Here is a 19837-nt window from a genome sequence, read left to right as displayed (position 1 = left end):
TTTAACCCGTCTCCTCCCCTTCATCTACACTGATTGTGGATTTAACAAGTGGGATCATAGCTTTCACCTGGTCAGCCTCATGGAAAGAGCAATTGCTCTTAATGTTTTTTACGCTCAGTGTAAATGCTGTGTATACATTGTTATACTATTATATCTGATTGCCTTTGTATATTATTCAGCCAAACATCTAATGGAAAAGTGTTTTTTAGTGTCCACCTTTATTTTGTTCTTAGAAAAGTGATCAATGCTATATTCTCTGGTTAAGTAATTTCAACCATCCATGATTATAGACTGAGTGGCTTGCTGCATTACATTGTAGTACGATCATGGTATAAACTAACGGCAGAATCATCTTGCAGTGCAAATGTGAAAATCAGCAGGGATGAGAATTAGCCGTCACATCTGTCCAGTTTCTTGCAGCACTCAGTGTGTTCTTGAATTACTAGTGACCTTGACATCTGGCAATATGCAGATGCATGATTTTGATTAGTCTCCAGCACTCAAGACAAGTGTAAGTATTGATACAGTAAATACGCATTGTGGGTTATTTGGAAAGATATGTCCACAAAGATAGATGAAATTTTTTCCCATGTGTCCAACTAAGATATTCTGAATGTATGTGCATTAATTTGGGTTTCATAGAGCACTGCAATGTACCCAAGAGCTTGAACCAAACTCCTCATTCACTTGGTTAAAAAACCTATGCAACACCTCATTTGTTATAACATCGGTTGAAGAAGTTAGGGATGGGGGCATAAATTGTTTTTTTTTTCTAATAAATGTGCCCTGGCAATCACTGTGTGTCTGTTGTCATTATGAACATTTTAGAATTCTCCCAAGTAACTTGAGTCAGCAAGTGGAAAATACAGAACAGCTGTAATTTGAAGGCTAGTGCTGCCATCGTGTGGTAAAAAAATGTTATTCTCTGAAGCCTCAGTTTATACCCAAGTCTTTGACTGTTATATGGAAATATTTCTAATATCCTATAAAAGATATCATGGAATCAATATACATTTGTTTTGGTTTTTAGAATGTATTTATTGTTTTGCACCTCTAAAAAGCTGCCTTGTATTCCCCAGTCTCAGTGAATACATGTACATTTCCTGGAATTGACTGAAGCCTCTGAGCAACTTAGTAAAAGCATCCTGCCTCCAAACCTAACAAAACTAATATCTTGTTCCAAAGATACACTAACCCACCCAATTGGGAAAGCAAATAATTTGAGGATCACTTCTTACAAACTTGAACCTTTTATTTTGTCTACATTTAAACATGACTGAACAACAATGTAAAAAATGTTAACTTGGAAGGTGAGGGGGACCAGGGGCAGGGGTTGTCAAATATAATCAATGTAGTGGTGGGGCAGAGAGGAAGAGGTGTTGCACTGCTGAACGTTGGAAAACCAAGAAGAGGAGAAAGGAACTAGTCCACCATCCTCAACAAAAAATAAAGAAATAAGGTAACAATAAGAGGGCGAACAACCTGTACACTTTCTATATCACATTAAGGCTTACTCTCCAAACCCTTTGTCTCCTCACACACATTGAAATCGGGGGAACCCACAGATATAAACAGAGCGTTTTGTTTTTTTATCACGTAAATAAATACGAGTTTCTCAAGTTTGTGTTTGAGCAAGGTCGATATTACATTGTGTGAAGGGCCATGAAGTGAAAGTAGTGACAATGCAGTCTTTCTCAGAGAAGATCAAAGAACAAAGCAATTTTATATCCAAAGGTGAAATAACAACTTCTGCATGTAAAGGAAAAGCAAGATAAGTATCAAACGAGCGATACAAATGAGGTAAACGTGAGTGAAGACGTCAACGATAAAAAACAACTGTATTCCTATGAAGTTTATGATGTGTAGACTATCTTTGATGTGTCACCTTCCCCCCCTCCCCCCCCCCAAACACGCACACATACGATGTTCAACACAGATTTAGAATTCACAACGGGCCCAGTAAAGTGCCAGGGGGTGCACCCCTGTGTTTTAAGAGGGCACCATCACCCCTTTGTCCACTCACTGGCAGCCATCTTGAGATTCAGCACTTCAGCTTTCCTGCATTACCGTACTCTGCTCTTAGCTTCGTATCTACTCAGCAGCATTAACATGTGTGTGTATATGGACAGGCAAAAATTACTATGAGTAGTCAGATGGACATACTAACATGTGGTGATAAAGAGACCAGCAATGAGGCACTAGGCTCACAGACCGGACTAGAACGCGCCCCCTGCAGGGTGGAGGCCTAATTAATAATCACTACTTTTTACATAGAATTGCTTACATTTTTTAAACCTAGCAGCAGTATATACAATCTAAGCAATTTTTCAGGGGAGAAAGTTATAAAAAATTCACATTCTTTTTAAACAAAATCTCAAGTCCCTCCTAATGAGAATTATTGCATTCACTGTTCTATCTGCTGCCATAAAAAACATCACAACAAAGTAAAGAGAAGAAATAATCTGCGTATTTAAAAATCACCACAATAATCCAATATATTATAACCCTTTTCGCCATTTTGTTTACATAACATATTTACATATTAGGCCTTTTAATTTCTAAAGAATTGTCTCGGTAACGACATATTAGTGCCAAACAAAATAACAATGATAAAAAAAGATCAGCTGTTCCTAGACAATGGAATTCCTCCTTACCGTATACCGTTCGTTGTCTGTACACGTATTCCAATGGTTCCTCCCTCTTACAAAGGCAACACGTTTACATGTGCCAAGGAGAAAGATCAAGGGCTCTTTGGTGCAATTTCTCCCAGCCTCCTCAGTTTCCTTTCTCTTTATTTTGTCCCCCTCTAGAAATAACAGCTAAATGTACCACAAAATGTTACGCTCACCCCGGTTTCAGCAGCTCTGTGCCTTGCCACACATTCAAGTACAAACAAATAAAAGAAGAAAGAAAGAGCAAGACAAAAAGTCCTCTGGCTAAAACGGACAAAAGTTCTGGGGCTAGCCAGATATATGACACTTCACCCTCTCCAACACACAGGGTGCTGCGCTCAGAGGACTAGCCCTCGAGGCTAAGCGCTAACATTCAAGACAATGGCCGTTGTTCTTATTCATTGGGAGAGTTTTCTTTGCTAGTTCCATTTTTTTGTATGTTTTTTTATGTTGTCCGTCTTCATTATTACTTGTTTAGTTTCTTGCCTTTCTTCAGGACCAGCTTATTCCTGATGTGTCCTCGCTTCCTCTTAGCAGTCTGTGTAATGAAACAAACTTGATTTACAAACCCCTTTTCAATTGGCAATTTTTTCCTATATATCTACAAGTCAGAATTTGAGCGCACACACATTAACTGTAGGAAATAGAAGTGAGTTGGCTCACATTTTATGAACATTTCCTTTTGGTGGCTAAAATTTGAGAAGAAATAATCATATGTAAACTCACTACACCAGTATCATATAATGTCTTACATTCATTATCAGAATGAATGCTGAGAGACATGGAAGCCATTTACCTTTTTGGAGGTGTACTTCTGCCTGGGCACGATGCTGCGGAGCTTGTGCTCCAGCGGCTCCCTGTTCTCCAGCTTCTTCACCTTGTAGATGCGCACCAGCCAGTGCTCCGAGGTGAACGCCTCCTCCAGGTGCTTGAACTTGATGTCCTTGTTGCCGATCTCAGCGTTGCGGGTGCGGTCAAACCCAGGCGGTGTCCGGAAGTCCAGCTGAGAGATAAGGACAGCAGTAGGTGGGGTTGAGGGCGTCTACCTTCACACAAATGTTGTGTTTTTCATCTTACTTCATTATCAGGCTCTTTCCCTGCTCTTTTAAATCTGTACATCCCTTCACCTATCCCTCCCTCCCTCTACACTTTCCTCTACCTCCTCCTTCTGATCTCTTATTTTGTCCTTGTCACTTCCTCTTCCACAAAACCAATCTCTGTTCCCTTGCCTTTATCATTCTCTGAACCTGTCTCTCATCTCCTCTATGGGTTAAGACAGCTATGAGACAGCTTTGCTTGGCTGTGGAACCTACTGAAGCAGCCCACTGATCCTTCCTCCTCTTCACTGAGCTGCTGACCAGGCAACATGCAGCTCGCTATAAGTACCTGGCAGCTCTTCGCTCTCATATCTCGCCTGTACCTGCCAGAGCCTGAGCAATTCTGAGCGCTACCCTAACCCACCCTCCCTCCATCCATCCCCCACGCTTGTCAGCACATCCTTAAGCACCTCACTTGCCAGTCACTCAGTGCTTACTGTAGCCTGCTGTTGCTTCAAGTTCTTCACCACCACTCACCTGCATCTCGCCAAAGCGGTAGTAGGACATCTTGTACATGAGGCAGTTGAGCAGGACGGGCGAGCCGGCCTTGTCCACGCGGAACTCTCCCTGAGGGGTGAAGTAGTCACTCTCCTGAAGGGCACATGGGCACGAGGAGAGAAGAAAGTGAGACACTCGAGTGTTAAGACCACATCCCGATTTCTTCAAGGACACTGACATCAAATAGCAGAGACTGAACTTAATAGGGGAATAAAAACTGAAATAACTTGCCATCTATGATATGATGTAGTCTTACAACCATTCATTGTTCAGTTCATGTCTTTGATATTCAAAAACACATATGTTTACAAATCTGCATTGGATATTAGATACTTTGTCCTACGACCAAGTGCCAGTGAAGAAAATAAACATAGCTAGGAACAGCAATGTCCTTGGTTTTGCCCAGACTGATGAATTACTGTATTCCTCAAATCTAAGTGTTTAACCAGGTTCATCAGCATAACAAGAGGATTATAAATAGAAGAGTGAATGAAGGTCCTTCCGAATTGTGAGGCATCGGTGAACCCAACTAGGGGCAGTCTCAAGAAACCATGCACTCACCCGAATGTCCTTGGGATGCTCTCCCTCCGCTATCCTGACCATCCACAGGAACTTGTTGATGTCGTCGCCTGAGTAACCAATCACGCCCCCGAAGATGATCAGCACGTAGTCCACATCCAGACTCCTCATGATCTCGTACGCTGCACTCTCATTGGACGACATGGCTTTCCCCACCTACATAGGAGAGAGAAGATAAGGGAAGTAGAGGAGTTTGAGCAGAGGAAAGATGCAGGGAGATAGAAATAAGATATGGTGGGGAAATGAGACTCCAAAAAAGACAACACTCGCATCTCAAAGTTGTGCTGGCCCTGCGAAAAATCAATCAAGTCATTAGAGCAAAAAATATCCAACACACATTATTGCAGCTCCTACAAGTGAATGTATTGAATTCATTGATACAAGTTAAAGTCAAGAAGCCTATTTACTTTGGAGCATAAGGTATTTGAGTTGAGTTGAAATCCTCAAACCCCCAAAACCTCCCAATGCCCCCTTTTGATATTATGTTGTGTGACTCACCAGTGCTATATGACTGTTATTCCATGTGTTGTTGTCGACTAGCGTGGTTCGATTAGCCATGCCTGCTATCTGGTAGCCATAATCCCACCAAGACATAACCCTCGCGTGCTCGTCTGTGTTCTGCCTCAGCCAATAGTAGGCCTCCCTGAAGTCATCCAGGATGTTCCTCGTCCTACGGGGAGTGACGGAGTTGAGGAGTTACGGGAATGACAGTAATGGGAATGACAGCCAGGCAACCATATGTTTGGTAACTTATTATTATGGGATCCTATAACACAGGGATGACAGGTCACGGCAATGACGACCCAATATTGTACCCGCATAAATATATGTATGGGGAGTTTGTCGAATAGTTAGACTTCCTCCTATTTCCGTGTCACAATATTTTTAAAGCTCGAATTGAAAGAAAAGCAGCACACAAAGTCTTGCAAAAGCACATTTCATCCTCACATTGAAAGAATAGCACATAGAGAGCATAGTACATTACACATGGTAAACTATTGAATACCACTATCAATATGGACTTGGTCTTTTACCAAATAGGGCTCTTCTGTATACAACCTCTACCTTGTTACATTTACGTCATTTAGCAGACGCTCTTATCCAGAGCGACTTACAAATTGGTGCATTCACCTTATAGCCAGTGGGATAACCACTTTACAATGTTTTTGTTTTCTTTCTTTGGGGAGGGGTAAGAGGGGGAACACAACTGATTGGTTCCAACGCATTAATAAGGAAATAAATTCCACAAATTAACTTTTAACAAGGCACACCTGTTAATTGTTATGGGACAAGATACAAAAATACTACAATGCAGAGATACACAACAATAATCAGGTTAACACTGAGCTCATCAACATCACAACTTTATCTGATGAAATATTAACGTGCATGCCCTTTTATCATTTTGTGTGAGTATATGTGAGTGTGTGTGTTTGTGCATTTGTACTATGTGTGTGTAAATGTATGCTCATGTGTGAACACACACACACACACACTATATATACACAAAAGTACAGTACCAGTCAAAAGTTTGGACACACCTACTCATTCAAGGGTTTTTCTTTATTTGTACTATTTTCTACATTGTAGAATAATAGTGAAGACATTAAAACTATGAAATAACACATATGTAGTAACAAAAAAACTGTTAAACAAATCAAAATATATTATATATACACTACCGTTCAAAAGTTTGGGGTCACTTAGAAATGTCCTTGTTTGACAGAAAATCTTTTTTTTTGTCCATTAAAATAACATCAACTTGATCAGAAATACAGTGTAGACATTGTTAATGTTGTAAAGGGCTATTGTAGCAGGAAACGGCAGATTTTTAATGGAAAATCTACGTAGGCATACAGAGGCCCATTATCAGCAACCATCAGTCCTGTGTTCCAATGGCATGTTGTGTTTGCTAATCCAAGTTTATCATTTTAAAAGGCTAATTGATCACTAGAAAACCCTTTTGCAATTATGTTAGCACAGCTGAAAACTGTTGTGCTTATTAAAGAAGCAATAAAACTGGCCTTCTTGAGACTAGTTGAGTATCTGGAGCATCAGCAATTGTGGGTTCGATTACAGGCTCAAAATGGCCAGAAACAAATAACTTTCTTCTGAAACTCGTCAGTCTATTCTTGTTCTGAGAAATGGCCAAGAAACTGAAGATCTCGTACAACGCTGTGTACTACTCCCTTCACAGAACAGCGCAAACTGGCTCTAACCAGAATAGAAAGAGGAGTGGGAGGCCCCGGTGCACAACTGAGCAAGAGGACAAATACATTAGTGTCTAGTTTGAGAAACAGACGCCTCACAGGACCTCAACTGGCAGCTTCATTAAATAGTACCCACAAAACACCAGTCTCAACGTCAACAGTGAAGAGGCGACTCCGGGATGCTGAACGACTAGGCAGAGTTGCAAAGAAAAAGCCATATCTCAGACTGGCCAATAAAAATAAAAGATTAAGATGGGCAGTCTGAGATATGGCTTTTTCTTTGCAACTCTGCCTAGAAGGTCAGCATCCCGGAGTAGCCTCTTCACTGTTGACGTCTAGTGGAAAGCCTTCCCAGAACAGTGGAGGCTGTTATAGCAGCAAAGGGGGGACCAACTCCATTTTATTGCCCATGATTTTGGAATGAGATGTTCGACGAGCAGGTGTCTACATACTTTTGGTCATGTAGTGTATATGCAGAAAGATATGTGGAGCTTGTATGCATGGAGTGTACTATATATCTGTTCTACAAGTAGACATTATTTAACTGTATGGTAGATTGTCCGGTGTGGCTCAATCGGTAGAGCATGGCGCTTGCAACGCCAAAGGTCATAGGTTCAATTCCAGCCAGAGCCATCCATACGTAAAAATGTATGCACGCATGACTGACTATAAGACGCTTTGGATAACAGTGTCTGCTAAGTGTCTGGCATATATTATTAGTCCTTACCCATCGTTGTTGTAGGAGGCCAGCACCACACTAGGACTGGAGTAGGCGTTGCTGGTGACCCATGTGCAGTGGACTGCGAACATCATGAGCAGCATCAACATCAGCATGGTCACTATGCTCTTGATGTTAGGGCCCAGCCCCTCCTCTGCCTTCTCCTGCTCAGACACATGCTTGCGCACCTTTCCTGCCTGCAGAGGGAGACAAATACACAACAAACTGGCCCACTAAACAGACAGTATCAGAGTTGCAATACAAAGAGTGAAATTTGACATTATTTTGTAACTCCTTACACGAATATGTCTATGGGTTGAATACAGGTAACTGCCAAAATAATGGAAACACCAACATAAAGTGTCTTAATAGGGCGTTGGGCCACCATGAGCCAGAACAGCTTCAATGCACCTTGGCATAGATTCTACAAGTGTCTGGAACTCTATTGGAGGGATGCAACACCATTCTTCCATAAAAAATTACATTATTTGGTGTTTTATTGATGGTGGTGGAAAACGCGGTCTCAGGCACCGCTCCAGAATCTCAGATAAGTGTTGGGTTGAGATGTGGTGACAGACGGCAATGGTATATGGTTTACATAGTTTTCATGCTCATCAAACCCTTCAGTGACCACTCGTGTCCTGTGGATGGGGGCATTGTAATCCTATGGGGGCATAGCCATGGTAGCCAAAGTAATGGACAAAATAAATGCCTGCCAAGCATTTTTATACATGACCCTAAGCATGATGGGATGTTAATTAACTCAGGAACCCCACCTGTGTGGTAGCAACTGCTTTTAATGTACTTTGCATATCTCATTATTTTGGCAGTTACCTGTAGGTGTCAACTGGAATTAACGGCTAAGGGTTCACATTGCGAGAGCAGAGTACACTAGAGGTGTAAGAGTGGAATGCAATACCCCACTAAAGGTAGGCCTATGAGGTGAGGGCAGTTGGAGAATCTCAATTGGTTTTGCGCGACTCCTCACGTCCTCTCCTCGCCTGCTTTTGAAAAAGGTCCAAGGTAATCAGGTAGCGGAGCAAAGTGAGTAGAGGAAATGTGGAAACAAATTTGCTTGTATGACATGACACTCCTCTACCCACGCATCATCAGGCAAATTAGGTTTACAGGGGTGTAATCCCAAAATAAATGTGTAAAGTGATACAACTAATTTTGCTGGTTGTGAAAAACATTTGATAAATAAAAGGATAAGTACCGTATTGTTTTTAAATGTGTGCATGCTTTTCTCCTTCCAGAAAACAGCTGATTAAAAGGGGTTGTAGCAGATTGTAAAACAGTTCGGAAGGGATACTTTGAAAAACCGATTGAGTGAAGTAGCAGCAAACAGTGTACAAAACATTAGGAACACCTTAATATTGCATTGCAACCACTTTTGCCCGCAGAACAGCCTCAATTCGTTGGGGCATGGACTACAAGGTGTCGAAAGCGTTCCACTGGGATGCTGGCCCATGTTGACTACAATGCTTCCCACAGATGCGTAAAGTTTTTTTTTTCTTTAATATTGCAGCTTCCATCAATGTAATTGTCTGCATCATTTCCAATCCCCCATTTATATATTTTTGTAAATATACACATAAATATATCTTTAAATATATTTTCCTTTATTATGTTTCCCTAACCATACCACCCCTCCCCTAATTGGCCCGTCAGCAAGTCCCGGATCCAGTTGAAGAGGGAGGTGTTTAGTCCCATGGTCCTTAGCTTAGTGATGAGCTTTGTCTAAGTGCTGGTCCATGGTAGTATTGCCGCGTTCAAAACTGGGAACTGAAAAATACGAGGTCAAATCATGACGTCAGTGATCTTCAGGTCGGAAAGTCGGACCTCCAGAAAGTGGCCTGAGTGCCCGAGTTGGAATTCAGAGTTGGATGACCGTTTAAATAAATTTTTCCCAGTCTGAGCTAGTTTTTTTTTTCTGAATTCATAGTTGTTTTGAACGCACTGAAGTCAGAGATTTCCGAGTTCCAAGTGGTTTTGAACGCAGCATTAGAGTTGGGATTATGGTTCATTGTTTAGCTAGCTACGTCTAAACAAAAGACTCCACTATGGAAGTAACCATTTCGCTTTACCATTTACACCTTCTGTATCCTGTGCATGTGACAAATAAACATAGATTTTATGTGATCTAGTGTGCGTTTACCAGAGACAGTAATGTGAAGAACAACATGACCTGCACCAATGTCAGAATAGGATATAGGCCAAGGACTAGATAATGTATTTTTACTACTACTTTTTGCTACTATTTTCACCAATTTTAGTCTTGAAATCTTTGGTTGTTTACTACACTACCTTATTCACTCTGTTTAGCACATGGCCTCACATATGAAACCTTAAATAAATGGGTGAGGTTAAGGCTAAAGTGGGTGTGAATGATGCTGAATGGGTGTAGACAAAGAAGAGCTCTCCAGTAGGTGTATCAAAACATTCACGGGCCATTTTCTCAAAAGTGGCGTTACAAGTTTATCAACTTCCAAAGCAGAATTACTTTCCCATTGTTCCTCAACTGCAGTGTATGATATACCATTTTCTAGCTCTGGATAAAAGTAGAGACTCAATGTCAAAAACGTTCTACATAGGACCGAATCCAGGTGGTGGGTCACATATTTAGCCATGGAGCATGTTCTGATTGGCCAGTGAGGTGTCAAGCATCAACACACCTACAACTTATTTATTCATCAAAACCCAGCCCTTTCGCACCACCGCCAGTACAGCGGCAATCATTCTTGGTTGTGAAAATAGCGAAATGATTTGACACAGCCCCGAACGTATAGCGCTACCGCCAGCACTTAGATTTACCATTGCGTTAGGTTTGTTAAACTAGAGCCCTCGAAGTGCTGACATATGATCAAAAAGGCTAAACTGATCATAACATAGACAGGGGGAACCTGATCCTTGATCTGCATTCCTACTCTGAGGTGCTTTATGAATAAGGGCCCTGGACTGTGACTCCTACTGACCTTGTCATAGAGGTTCCCTGAGCTCCTTTTGTCGTCCTCGTCGCTGCTGTCCTCTATGGGAGGGTTCTCCCTCTTCATGTCGTCCCCCAGGTAGTGCTCGAACACGCTGGAAAAGGCGATGGCCGACAGCATGCAAACCACCGGCGTCAAGGTCAGCATCAGGCGCACCATCACCCCGGCAAAGTAGACCGCGCTGATGGCATAGAGAGCCACTGGGGGGCGGCAGAGAGGCAGGAAGAGAGGCAGGATAGGTTAAAGGCAGGATAATTAATGTAAAAAGTGCATGGTGCACAACTCAGGTCCTCAAGGGTGTTTTTTTAATCTGAGAGAAACTGATTTAGAGCTGGGTGAACAGACGTGCAGGCTCTCGGGGCTATCAATGGCATTAATTGATCAATTAAGTGCAAGGGAAAAACAGAAACCAGCTGAAGCGTAGCCCCTCCTGCACTGGAGCTGTGTGAACCTGTTCTACATTTCCTCTTCCAGTACACCTTCTAGGAACAGGTTTGTACAGTATATCAATAACATGAGAATGTCCTCGCTATAATGCATATTCTTCTCAAATTACCCTACTCCCCACTAAATATTCAAATGTATTCAAATGATATGTGTATGTTGAGTGTCAGTGTGTTTTAACGAGCCCCGGCTTACCGAAGACACGCTCGTCGTTTACATTCTTGATGCAGAACCAGAGGCCTGCTGGGAAGGTGCAGACCAGGATGTGGAGGTCGAAAAAGAACGACACCCAGGTGGTGGGCTGGTGCTCCGACACCGACGCGATGATGGGGATATGGATCTTAGCGTAGCTGGAGAGGGAGAGAGGGGGAAGGAAAGAGTGATAAGGATAGAAGAGACAAACATCTGGTACTTCAGGGAAGATGAAGATTCAAGAAACCGCCTCAAAGGGAATGTAAAGGGAGCGCTAAAGCGGTGCTGTCAGCAAACAAACCGATTGATCGATGCTTAATGCCGAAATCAGACACGCTGCAGTTTATGTACAGAATGTAGCCTAAGCGTGTTTGAGAAGAAAATGACTACGCTCACATTTCCTTTGAAACTACAGATGGCGGAAGCCCTTTCGCAGAGACACATATTCAATTAAACAAGTGTTTCATCGATAGGAAAGTGTGAATTAAGGTTAGCAGTGCTTACCCGGTGTCCCACAGCGAGTAGAACCGCCCACTCCACGGAGCGATGTAACCTAAATGAACAAACAATCAATACACAGGACTGGGAACTTGAACACACTTTCATTAGTGGTTATTATGAGGACTTTTTGGCGTATGGTTGACACTGGTGTGTATGTGACAGCATAAGGTGGTATGGGTAGTGTACAGATATAATGACAAAGTGAATAGGGACCCTTTGGTGCAGGGCTTTTCAATTCTGGTCCTCAAGAGCCGAAACGCTTCAGGTTTTCACTGTTGCCCATTCTAACCAGGGACTTATTTCAACCTGGAACACTAGATGAGTGCAATTAACTATGAGGTACGAACAGCTTTAGCCCCCCAGGACAATAATTAAATAGCCCTGCTTTAGTGGGTCAGGTGTCTGTTCAGTAGTAGGGCATATGTGGGTCGGGACTCGAGAGGAATGTTGAACAGTGGAGGTTAGGAATATGTTATGTATAACTCGGTCACTCAGGAACATTCTTCTTTAGTCTTCTTGGTAAGCAACTCCAGTGTAGATTTGGCCTTGTGTTTTAGGTTAGTGTCCTGCTGAATAATGAATTAATCTCCCAGTGTCTGGTGGAAAGCAGACTGAACCAGGTTTTCCTCTAGGATCTTGCCTGCTCCATTCCATTAATTTTTTATCCTAAAAAACTCCCCTGTCCTTAACGATTACAAGCATACCCATAACATGATGCAGCCACCACTATTCTTGAAAGTATGGAGAGTGGTACTCAGCAATGTGTTGTATTTGCCCCAAACATAACATTTGTATTCAGGACAAAAAGTTAATTACTTTGCCACATTTTTTGCAGTATTACTTTATTGCCTTGTTGCAAACAGGATGCATGTTTTGGAATATTTGTATTCTGTACAGGCTTCCTTCTTTTCACTTTGTCAATTGGGTTAGTATTGTAACTACAATGTTGGTGATCCATCCTCAGTTTTCCTATCACAGCCATCAAACTCTAATTGTTTTAAAGTCACCATTGGCCTCATGGTGAAATCCCTGAGCAGTTTCCTTTCTCTCCGGCAACTGAGTTAGGAAGGACGCCTGTATCTTTGTAGTGACTGGGTGTATTGATACACCATCCAAAGTGTAATTAATAACTTCACCATGCTCAAAGGGATATTCACTGTCTGCTTTAAAAATAAATAAATACAAATATCTACCAATAGGTGCTCTTCTTTGTGAGGCATTGGAAAACCTCCCTGGTCAAGACATTTCAGCTTTTCATTTGTAAAAATGTCTAAAAACATAATTCCCCTTTGACATTATGGGGTATTGTGTGTAGGCCTGTGACAAAAACTCTAAATGTAATCCATTTTAAATTCAGGCTTTAACACAACAAAATGTGGAAAAAGTCAAGTGGTGTGAATACTTTCTGAAGGCACTGTATGTGTAATGGTAAGGTATAGTGACTCACCAGTGTAGGTGAGATAGATGACGGTGAGGAACACCACCCCAGCAGCTAGCGACACCCCCAGGAAGAACAAGGTCTGGAACTCCTGCTTGGTGAGCCTGTCCTTCAGGTACTGCAGCAATGCATATGCCTGGAGCAGCGCAAACACACCTGTGGCAGGACACACACAATCACAGAATGTTGGCGTATGCACGTTATTACAGCAACCTTAATCTCTCATGCAAGCAGGTTCATATACAAAACATTTCAAATCAGAAGGACTATCATTTGATGGTAGTATTACTATAGATGTGCTACACACTGATGCTGTAATAATACATGACAACATATTTGAATAACAGGAACAGTTTAGGCTAAATGGGATCTCTGTTCTGTTCTCTGATGTCTCGTCACTTCCGTCCCCTTAGCAAAACAGAGGAGCACTTCAGAGTTCCGAACCCCCGGGAGCATTCCAAGGTCATAACTCCTCCAGAACCGAGAGAGCGGGTGACACTAACGCCCATCACTCTGCTGGGCGCTGGCTGCCGCTGAAGACACGCCGCCAGATGTTACGAGCAGCTGCTGCCCGACGCCAAACACGCCCATCCTTTGAGAGAGCGGCGGGGCGTTCCTCAAAGCCCATGCCGCTGACGTGCTGTGCTGCCCTGGTCACCCCCATACCAAACACTACATCAGAAATCAGACGCCACATCAGAAGCTACATTAGACTAAGAGGAACCTGAAATGGATGCTGTAGAGCTATGTAATCCAGTTATTAGGGATGTTGACAAATATACCTTTTTCTTAACGTTTAAAACAGAATAAAAAAAATGTGGTTCTCTGTTAAAACGTTAAATATTCCACATTAATTCACAATGCAGCTGCTGACAGCAACGGTTTGGGTCTAACAATGAGTCCCTTTCAGATAGTTAATCATTGCACCTCTACTACCAATATCTTCTCATTTAACTTAGCAAAGTATTGCCATACAGGACTTCGCTGCTGTCGCTGGCCTTTCTCTGCCAATTTTCCAACTTAACGATGACGTAGTGGTGGAGAGTAGACTCCAAAATAATTGACTTCTCAACCCATTGCACGTAGCCTCTCGGGGTTGACTTCCATTTCTGAAAGTCAAAATTTGATTCTGCCAGACAGATTAGTTGCCGTACTTCCAAGAACACAAACACTCGCATCTTTCATAGTGAGAGGGGAGTGGTACAGTATAGGTAGGTCGGACACCAGGCAGACAGAGTCAGAACCGTGCACTAGGCCTATCTATCGGTAATCAAAAGCTGTATCTCGCAATTGGAATGCTGTATCTTGCAATATCTTGGCTTGCAATGTCTCGCAACTTCAGTAAAGCAGGGCATATCATCAATGAATAGGCTAGGATATTCTACACGCAACAGACCGACAAATGAACACACACTCGCATCATTAGTGAATAGAAAGACCAGGCAAGTCAGTGAAAGGGAGAGAGAGGTAGGCAGAAAGAACCGTGCGTCTTAGTAATCCATCTCGCAATGTCTTGTCTTTCATGCCATGCAAAGTCCACCTCTTTCTCTCAGGTTTTATTTAAATTACACAACTTTACCCAGGTTTTTATAGCCTATTGTCTAGTTAGACTATAACACAGCAAATAATATGTTTTGTGATAACTGCACTGTGATCTACATTTCCTTAAAAAAAAAAAAGACGTTTTTCGTTTGGGGATTTTTTCTTAACTTTAATGAATCCAATTTAGTTTTAATGTTCAAACGTTCACACCCCTAGCTGTTACTACCCTCCAGAATAAATGAATACAACCTAAATGCTGTCTGGGAGTAGCTGGGACCGTTGGCGAGATGGGAACACTTAGGTTGCATCAACAAAATGGTAAAAAGGCACTGCCAATACAAGAGAACTGCTTGGTCATGGTCTAAGGTCTCTGTTGAAAAATAGATTTTTATCTCAACGAGACATACCTGGTTAATTGAAAAAGCGGTGTGCGTCTCATGGTGAGTTGTTTCGTGCGCTCAGGAGACAAAAAAAGAGGTGGGGCTTACCTGCTGCCGCCATGTGCTCGCTGGTTCTGATTGGCTGGAAGCCCACAAACGGGATCTGCATGGACAGCACCAGGCCCATGATGTAGAAAGTGCTGTAAGCTGAGGGAGAAAGAGAGAAACAGACAAAGGGATAGAAAGAGAGAGAGATGAGATCAAACAAACAGGTCAAACACACATACTGTTCTATTCAAAAACCCACCATCACTTCAGTTAGAGGTATTTCATGTGAATTGATTTTCTCAATGCAACTTCTGAGAGGGAGTAAATACAATAACGTCTTATCTGGAGTAATTTACATAGATGTGGGCAAAGAAAAGCGCAGTGGGGGACCTAACATGAGCCGGCAGTAGAACTCCCACCTTTGTAGCTCGGGGGAGCTGATTCTAAAGGAGTGTGCCCTAATTAAGATTTCATCCTTTCCTGAACACTGGGGCTTTTTGAAGTGGCTGTGACTAGCCCTGAGCACTCCCGACTATGATTCATTATCGCCTGTTGACTGATGGAGCTAAGAAATGACCTGTGTGAAATAGAAATGCATTTTTGTTCAAGAGGGACTCTCATTGTGGCAAGCTCCGATGCCAAAGAGGCATCTAGTTTTTAGAAGTGCTTTCTTTATGGTAGATGAAGGAGAAAGGTTAAAACTAGATCAAAACGAGATGGTTATGAAACACTTTAAGGAGCAAGACCTTGCACAAGATGGTTGCTTGAATAACTATGCAAAGTCCTCTTCTATTAAAGGGTGCTTGAGGTTGACATCCTCTGCGTTCGAAGCAATAAATATTTCAGAACAATGCAAAAATATTCCACATTAACAAATGGTTCTTGTCGAAGGGTGGAATTCTTTGTTGGGGAAAATGCAGAGAGATTGAGTACAGCGGGGTCGAGGCCCTCTTTTTAACTAGAGTCGTCATTTATTTTCAAAGGCCCAAGAATGGGGTACTGTTTACTGTGAGCAATACGGACAATCAAGAGTAACTGATGCTAGACCATTTATCTTGACCCAGCTAGCCTGCTGTTCCTTCAGCTCAGATAAATATGTACTGCTTACGACGCTGCAGCATATATGCAATGTTCTGTCTGACAAGTGATGTGTTCTGTTCTGTGCGCCTCAAGGACAGAAATAAGTCTGGTTCTTAGACCATTGGTTTACTCAGCAATTTACAGGAAGATATTCGCAGTTGAATTCAGAATAATTAAACTCATTCAGGAGAGCAAACAAGTGTTAGTGGTTCGAGGAAACAAGTGCGTGCGGTCACATCTCTTTAGCAGATAGAGAAGGTTTGAGGTCACATATTCATGTGTTGCATGTTTCGTCACAATATTGTTTTGAACGTTCGTTTTGGACTGATGCCCAACTGAGCATTCTACTCAATGCATCGTCAATGAGCACTGATGAAGATTTCATCAAAATGCATTATAGTAGCTTGGATTATAGTGGCTTGGAAATACAATGCCATTCAAAAGGAGGCAAATACTTAGTAGGAAAACCTTTTGATGTCGCCAGATTGACTTTAGATCCAGTATAACGTTAGCTAAGATTGAGGGAAGGACACCGGACGTTAGCTAGCTAGTTTGACAAACTTTACTAGCCAATGACAACATTGCCATCTGTCTAAAGTAAATTTGACGACATGATAATGCTGGCAAAGTTCTTTCCTACTAAACATTTGACTACTTTGGCAATGTTATCGTATTTCCAGGCACTATAGTGTAATTTAGACTAAACAGTAGTTAGCCTCCGTCCAGATTGACTGGGCTTATTTTATATTTTATTTTTGTCATTTAGCAGACGCTCTTATCCAGAGCGACTTACAGGATCACCACTTTAGGGCACCACTATGGCGCCGCCGATAGAGGGCGGCTTGAGAACGTTCATAACAATGGCATGATGTGACCGAGTGACGGAGGTGCAACCTATGAATAGAGGGGGCTGATGGTCAGATCTCTTTAGCAGATTAAAGTGTTTGTGGTCACTCACCGATATAGACCCTCCTGCTGTAGCGCTGCATGAGCAGCAGCACAAACACATGCAGAGGGATCAGGTTGATGATGAAGACATATCCTCCCCATGCTGACACCTGCAACACAAACACACAGCCATCAGTAAAACAGACACCTGCAACAGGAATACATGGAAATATGCAGTGGCCCCATATAAAACCAATTCAATCATATTTAACACTGTATGACTGAAGTAAAATGCTTCAACTTTTAAAGCGCCTTGAAATTATGCAGCAACATTGTCTCAGACACGCAGCGTGAAATGAGAGGGGCTTATAAAATACTCTACAAAAACATCAGCTGCAGTACTTCAAACGGCTCCATTGAAAATCACACTGTGTAGGGTGTACAGAGCACAGAGGACAGCCTGTTTAGGACAGCCTTTTGGGATAAATGCTCACACTCTCACAGACACAAACCTGCTTAGCCACACAATCACACACTGCATTCACAAATCACTCATCTATGGTTAAAATATGTTTCGCAATTACCCCTAATTGCGAAAAACAGAAAAGTCACACTAGAAGGAGATAAATCCCCTCAATAAGTTCCTTCTGGCGTGGTTAAGTGTAATTACCTTTTCACAGCCATTTGTATCTTTAGCTTTAGCTTCAGATGGTGTGAGCTAATTAGGTACAGCTGAACCGTAACTTGAATGAATACAGAGACGACTTCTATTTTTTTTGACACAGCGGTTCACTGAGAGAAGAGGTTGCTAATTGAAAACACCCGTCCAGAGGAACTGCTGGGGGGTGACAGTGAGGAGAGGAGAAAGTGAGGCCAGTGTCTCGCTCTGAGGGTCGCATCCCGCAGCCTCCCGGACGTAATTTGAGCGTAATTTGACCAAACATCTCACAAATCTACTGCTAATGACTTCGCCGATGTGTGTGTGTATATGTGTGTGTTGTTTGAGAAAAAGAAGCTTGTTTATGAGAGACACATCTTTTTTTTTTTTTTTTTACATCACTTCCCCCCATGGTTTTGAGGGTCGAATAAGCAGGCAGCAATCTTCTGGAGGCTGAGATTCTTTGAGGAGAGTACAGTCCAAATTGCTGAACCACCAAGCACAAAATATCTTGTTTACCACCAAAAAAGTCTGCTAAGAGACAGCGAGGTAGCTGAAAGAGCTGGTGCAGACACGATCAATATTCCTGTAAGAGTAAACAATGCATTTATCGATATAGCGCAGTCCTACATCAAGAAACCAACAAAACCGATGTTTTCACTGAAAACTTATCACACTTCCCTTGAGAAAAACCTTGATCGAAACAATGTTTTTCCTGGTCAGGCCGCTAGGCATCCTGCTTGATGTATTTAAATAAATCCACCTCTTACTCTGGATATAGTCAAGAATATATCCTTCTGGCAACAGTAACTATCAGGAATGTTATAAGCTGGAGATGGAGAGTATGAAAAATGTATGCACTCACTAAAACTCTGGATAAGAGCGTCTGCTAAATGACTAAAATGTAAAATGAGATAATGTAGTTAGTAGATTCCCTGATTAGATAAGACACATCCTCATAATATCACTTGGGGGTATTGAAACATCTGAGTGACATCCCTGTAAGGCTTTCATGCCATGTTGTGCCAGTAGTTCTATGAGAAGAGCAGTTGTCCTTGGAGAAGCTTCCCTTACAATACAATGAGGAAGAATAACTGGTTCAGTATGTTACAATACAACCAGGTGGACGAGCAGTTTCTGTATGTTACAATACAACCAGGTGGACGAGCAGTTTCTGTATGTTACAATACAACCAGGTGGACGAGCAGTTTCTGTATGTTACAATACAACCAGGTGGACGAGCAGTTTCTGTATGTTACAATACAACCAGGTGGATGAGCAGTTTCTGTATGTTACAATACAACCAGGTGGACGAGCAGTTTCTGTATGTTACAATACAACCAGGTGGACGAGCAGTTTCTGTATGTTACAATACAACCAGGTGGACGAGCAGTTTCTGTATGTTACAATACAACCAGGTGGACGAGCAGTTTCTGTATGTTACAATACAACCAGGTGGACGAGCAGTTTCTGTATGTTACAATACATCCAGGTGGACGAGCAGTTTCTGTATGTTACAATACAATGAGGAGGAAGGGCTGTTACACTATGTTAGGGCTTCCAATGGGCACAATGCTAATCTGTTAGTGTGTGCACCTCAGCATTTGGCCCTGTGACCCTAATGGACAGGTCTTACTGCAGTCAGCAAAGAACCAGACACCATTAGAGCCTAGACTTTAACCATTATCTTTACCCACACTCTACTTCGCTTATCTAGCCACCCAGGGCCACTATGAAGAAGCATAGGGAGATGGATGGTATTGTAGTGGTAAAAGGGGGTAGGGGTCTTGCTACAGGGCTAGATTGGCTCAGAAGGGGGCTAAAGAGGCTCAGGCACCTTTGTGGGGGGTAGGATGCTGAAAACAGAATAACCGGAGATGCTGTTGGTCACCTACGGGGGTATCA

General features: G+C 42.3%; 1 protein-coding gene across 2 annotated transcripts in view; it reads right to left on the bottom strand.

The window, feature by feature from the left end:
• Nucleotides 1-3108: 3108 nt before the first annotated feature.
• The window catches only part of LOC121586339 (dolichyl-diphosphooligosaccharide--protein glycosyltransferase subunit STT3B), an 82431-nt gene continuing 65702 nt past the window's right edge, over nt 3109-19837 (bottom strand). The window contains exons 5-17 of one of the 2 annotated variants that reach the window (XM_041902953.2): nt 17345-17444; nt 15367-15465; nt 13346-13492; nt 11902-11950; nt 11401-11555; nt 10750-10961; nt 7784-7971; nt 5345-5516; nt 4829-5002; nt 4247-4360; nt 3469-3675; nt 3336-3361; nt 3109-3210 (exon numbers count right to left, since the gene is read on the bottom strand). In XM_041902953.2, the coding sequence (XP_041758887.2) occupies nt 3165-3210; nt 3336-3361; nt 3469-3675; nt 4247-4360; nt 4829-5002; nt 5345-5516; nt 7784-7971; nt 10750-10961; nt 11401-11555; nt 11902-11950; nt 13346-13492; nt 15367-15465; nt 17345-17444 (1689 nt within the window). In that variant the 3' untranslated portion in view covers nt 3109-3164. The remainder of the gene's footprint in view (nt 3211-3335; nt 3362-3468; nt 3676-4246; nt 4361-4828; nt 5003-5344; nt 5517-7783; nt 7972-10749; nt 10962-11400; nt 11556-11901; nt 11951-13345; nt 13493-15366; nt 15466-17344; nt 17445-19837) is intronic. The other variant, XM_041902952.2, reaches the window with a different exon arrangement.

This window comes from Coregonus clupeaformis, chromosome 17 (assembly GCF_020615455.1).
Source record: "Coregonus clupeaformis isolate EN_2021a chromosome 17, ASM2061545v1, whole genome shotgun sequence".
Lineage (NCBI taxonomy): Eukaryota > Metazoa > Chordata > Actinopteri > Salmoniformes > Salmonidae > Coregonus > Coregonus clupeaformis.
The sequence above is the reverse complement of the archived record's forward strand: the minus strand, read 5'-3'. Positions and strand labels throughout refer to the sequence as shown.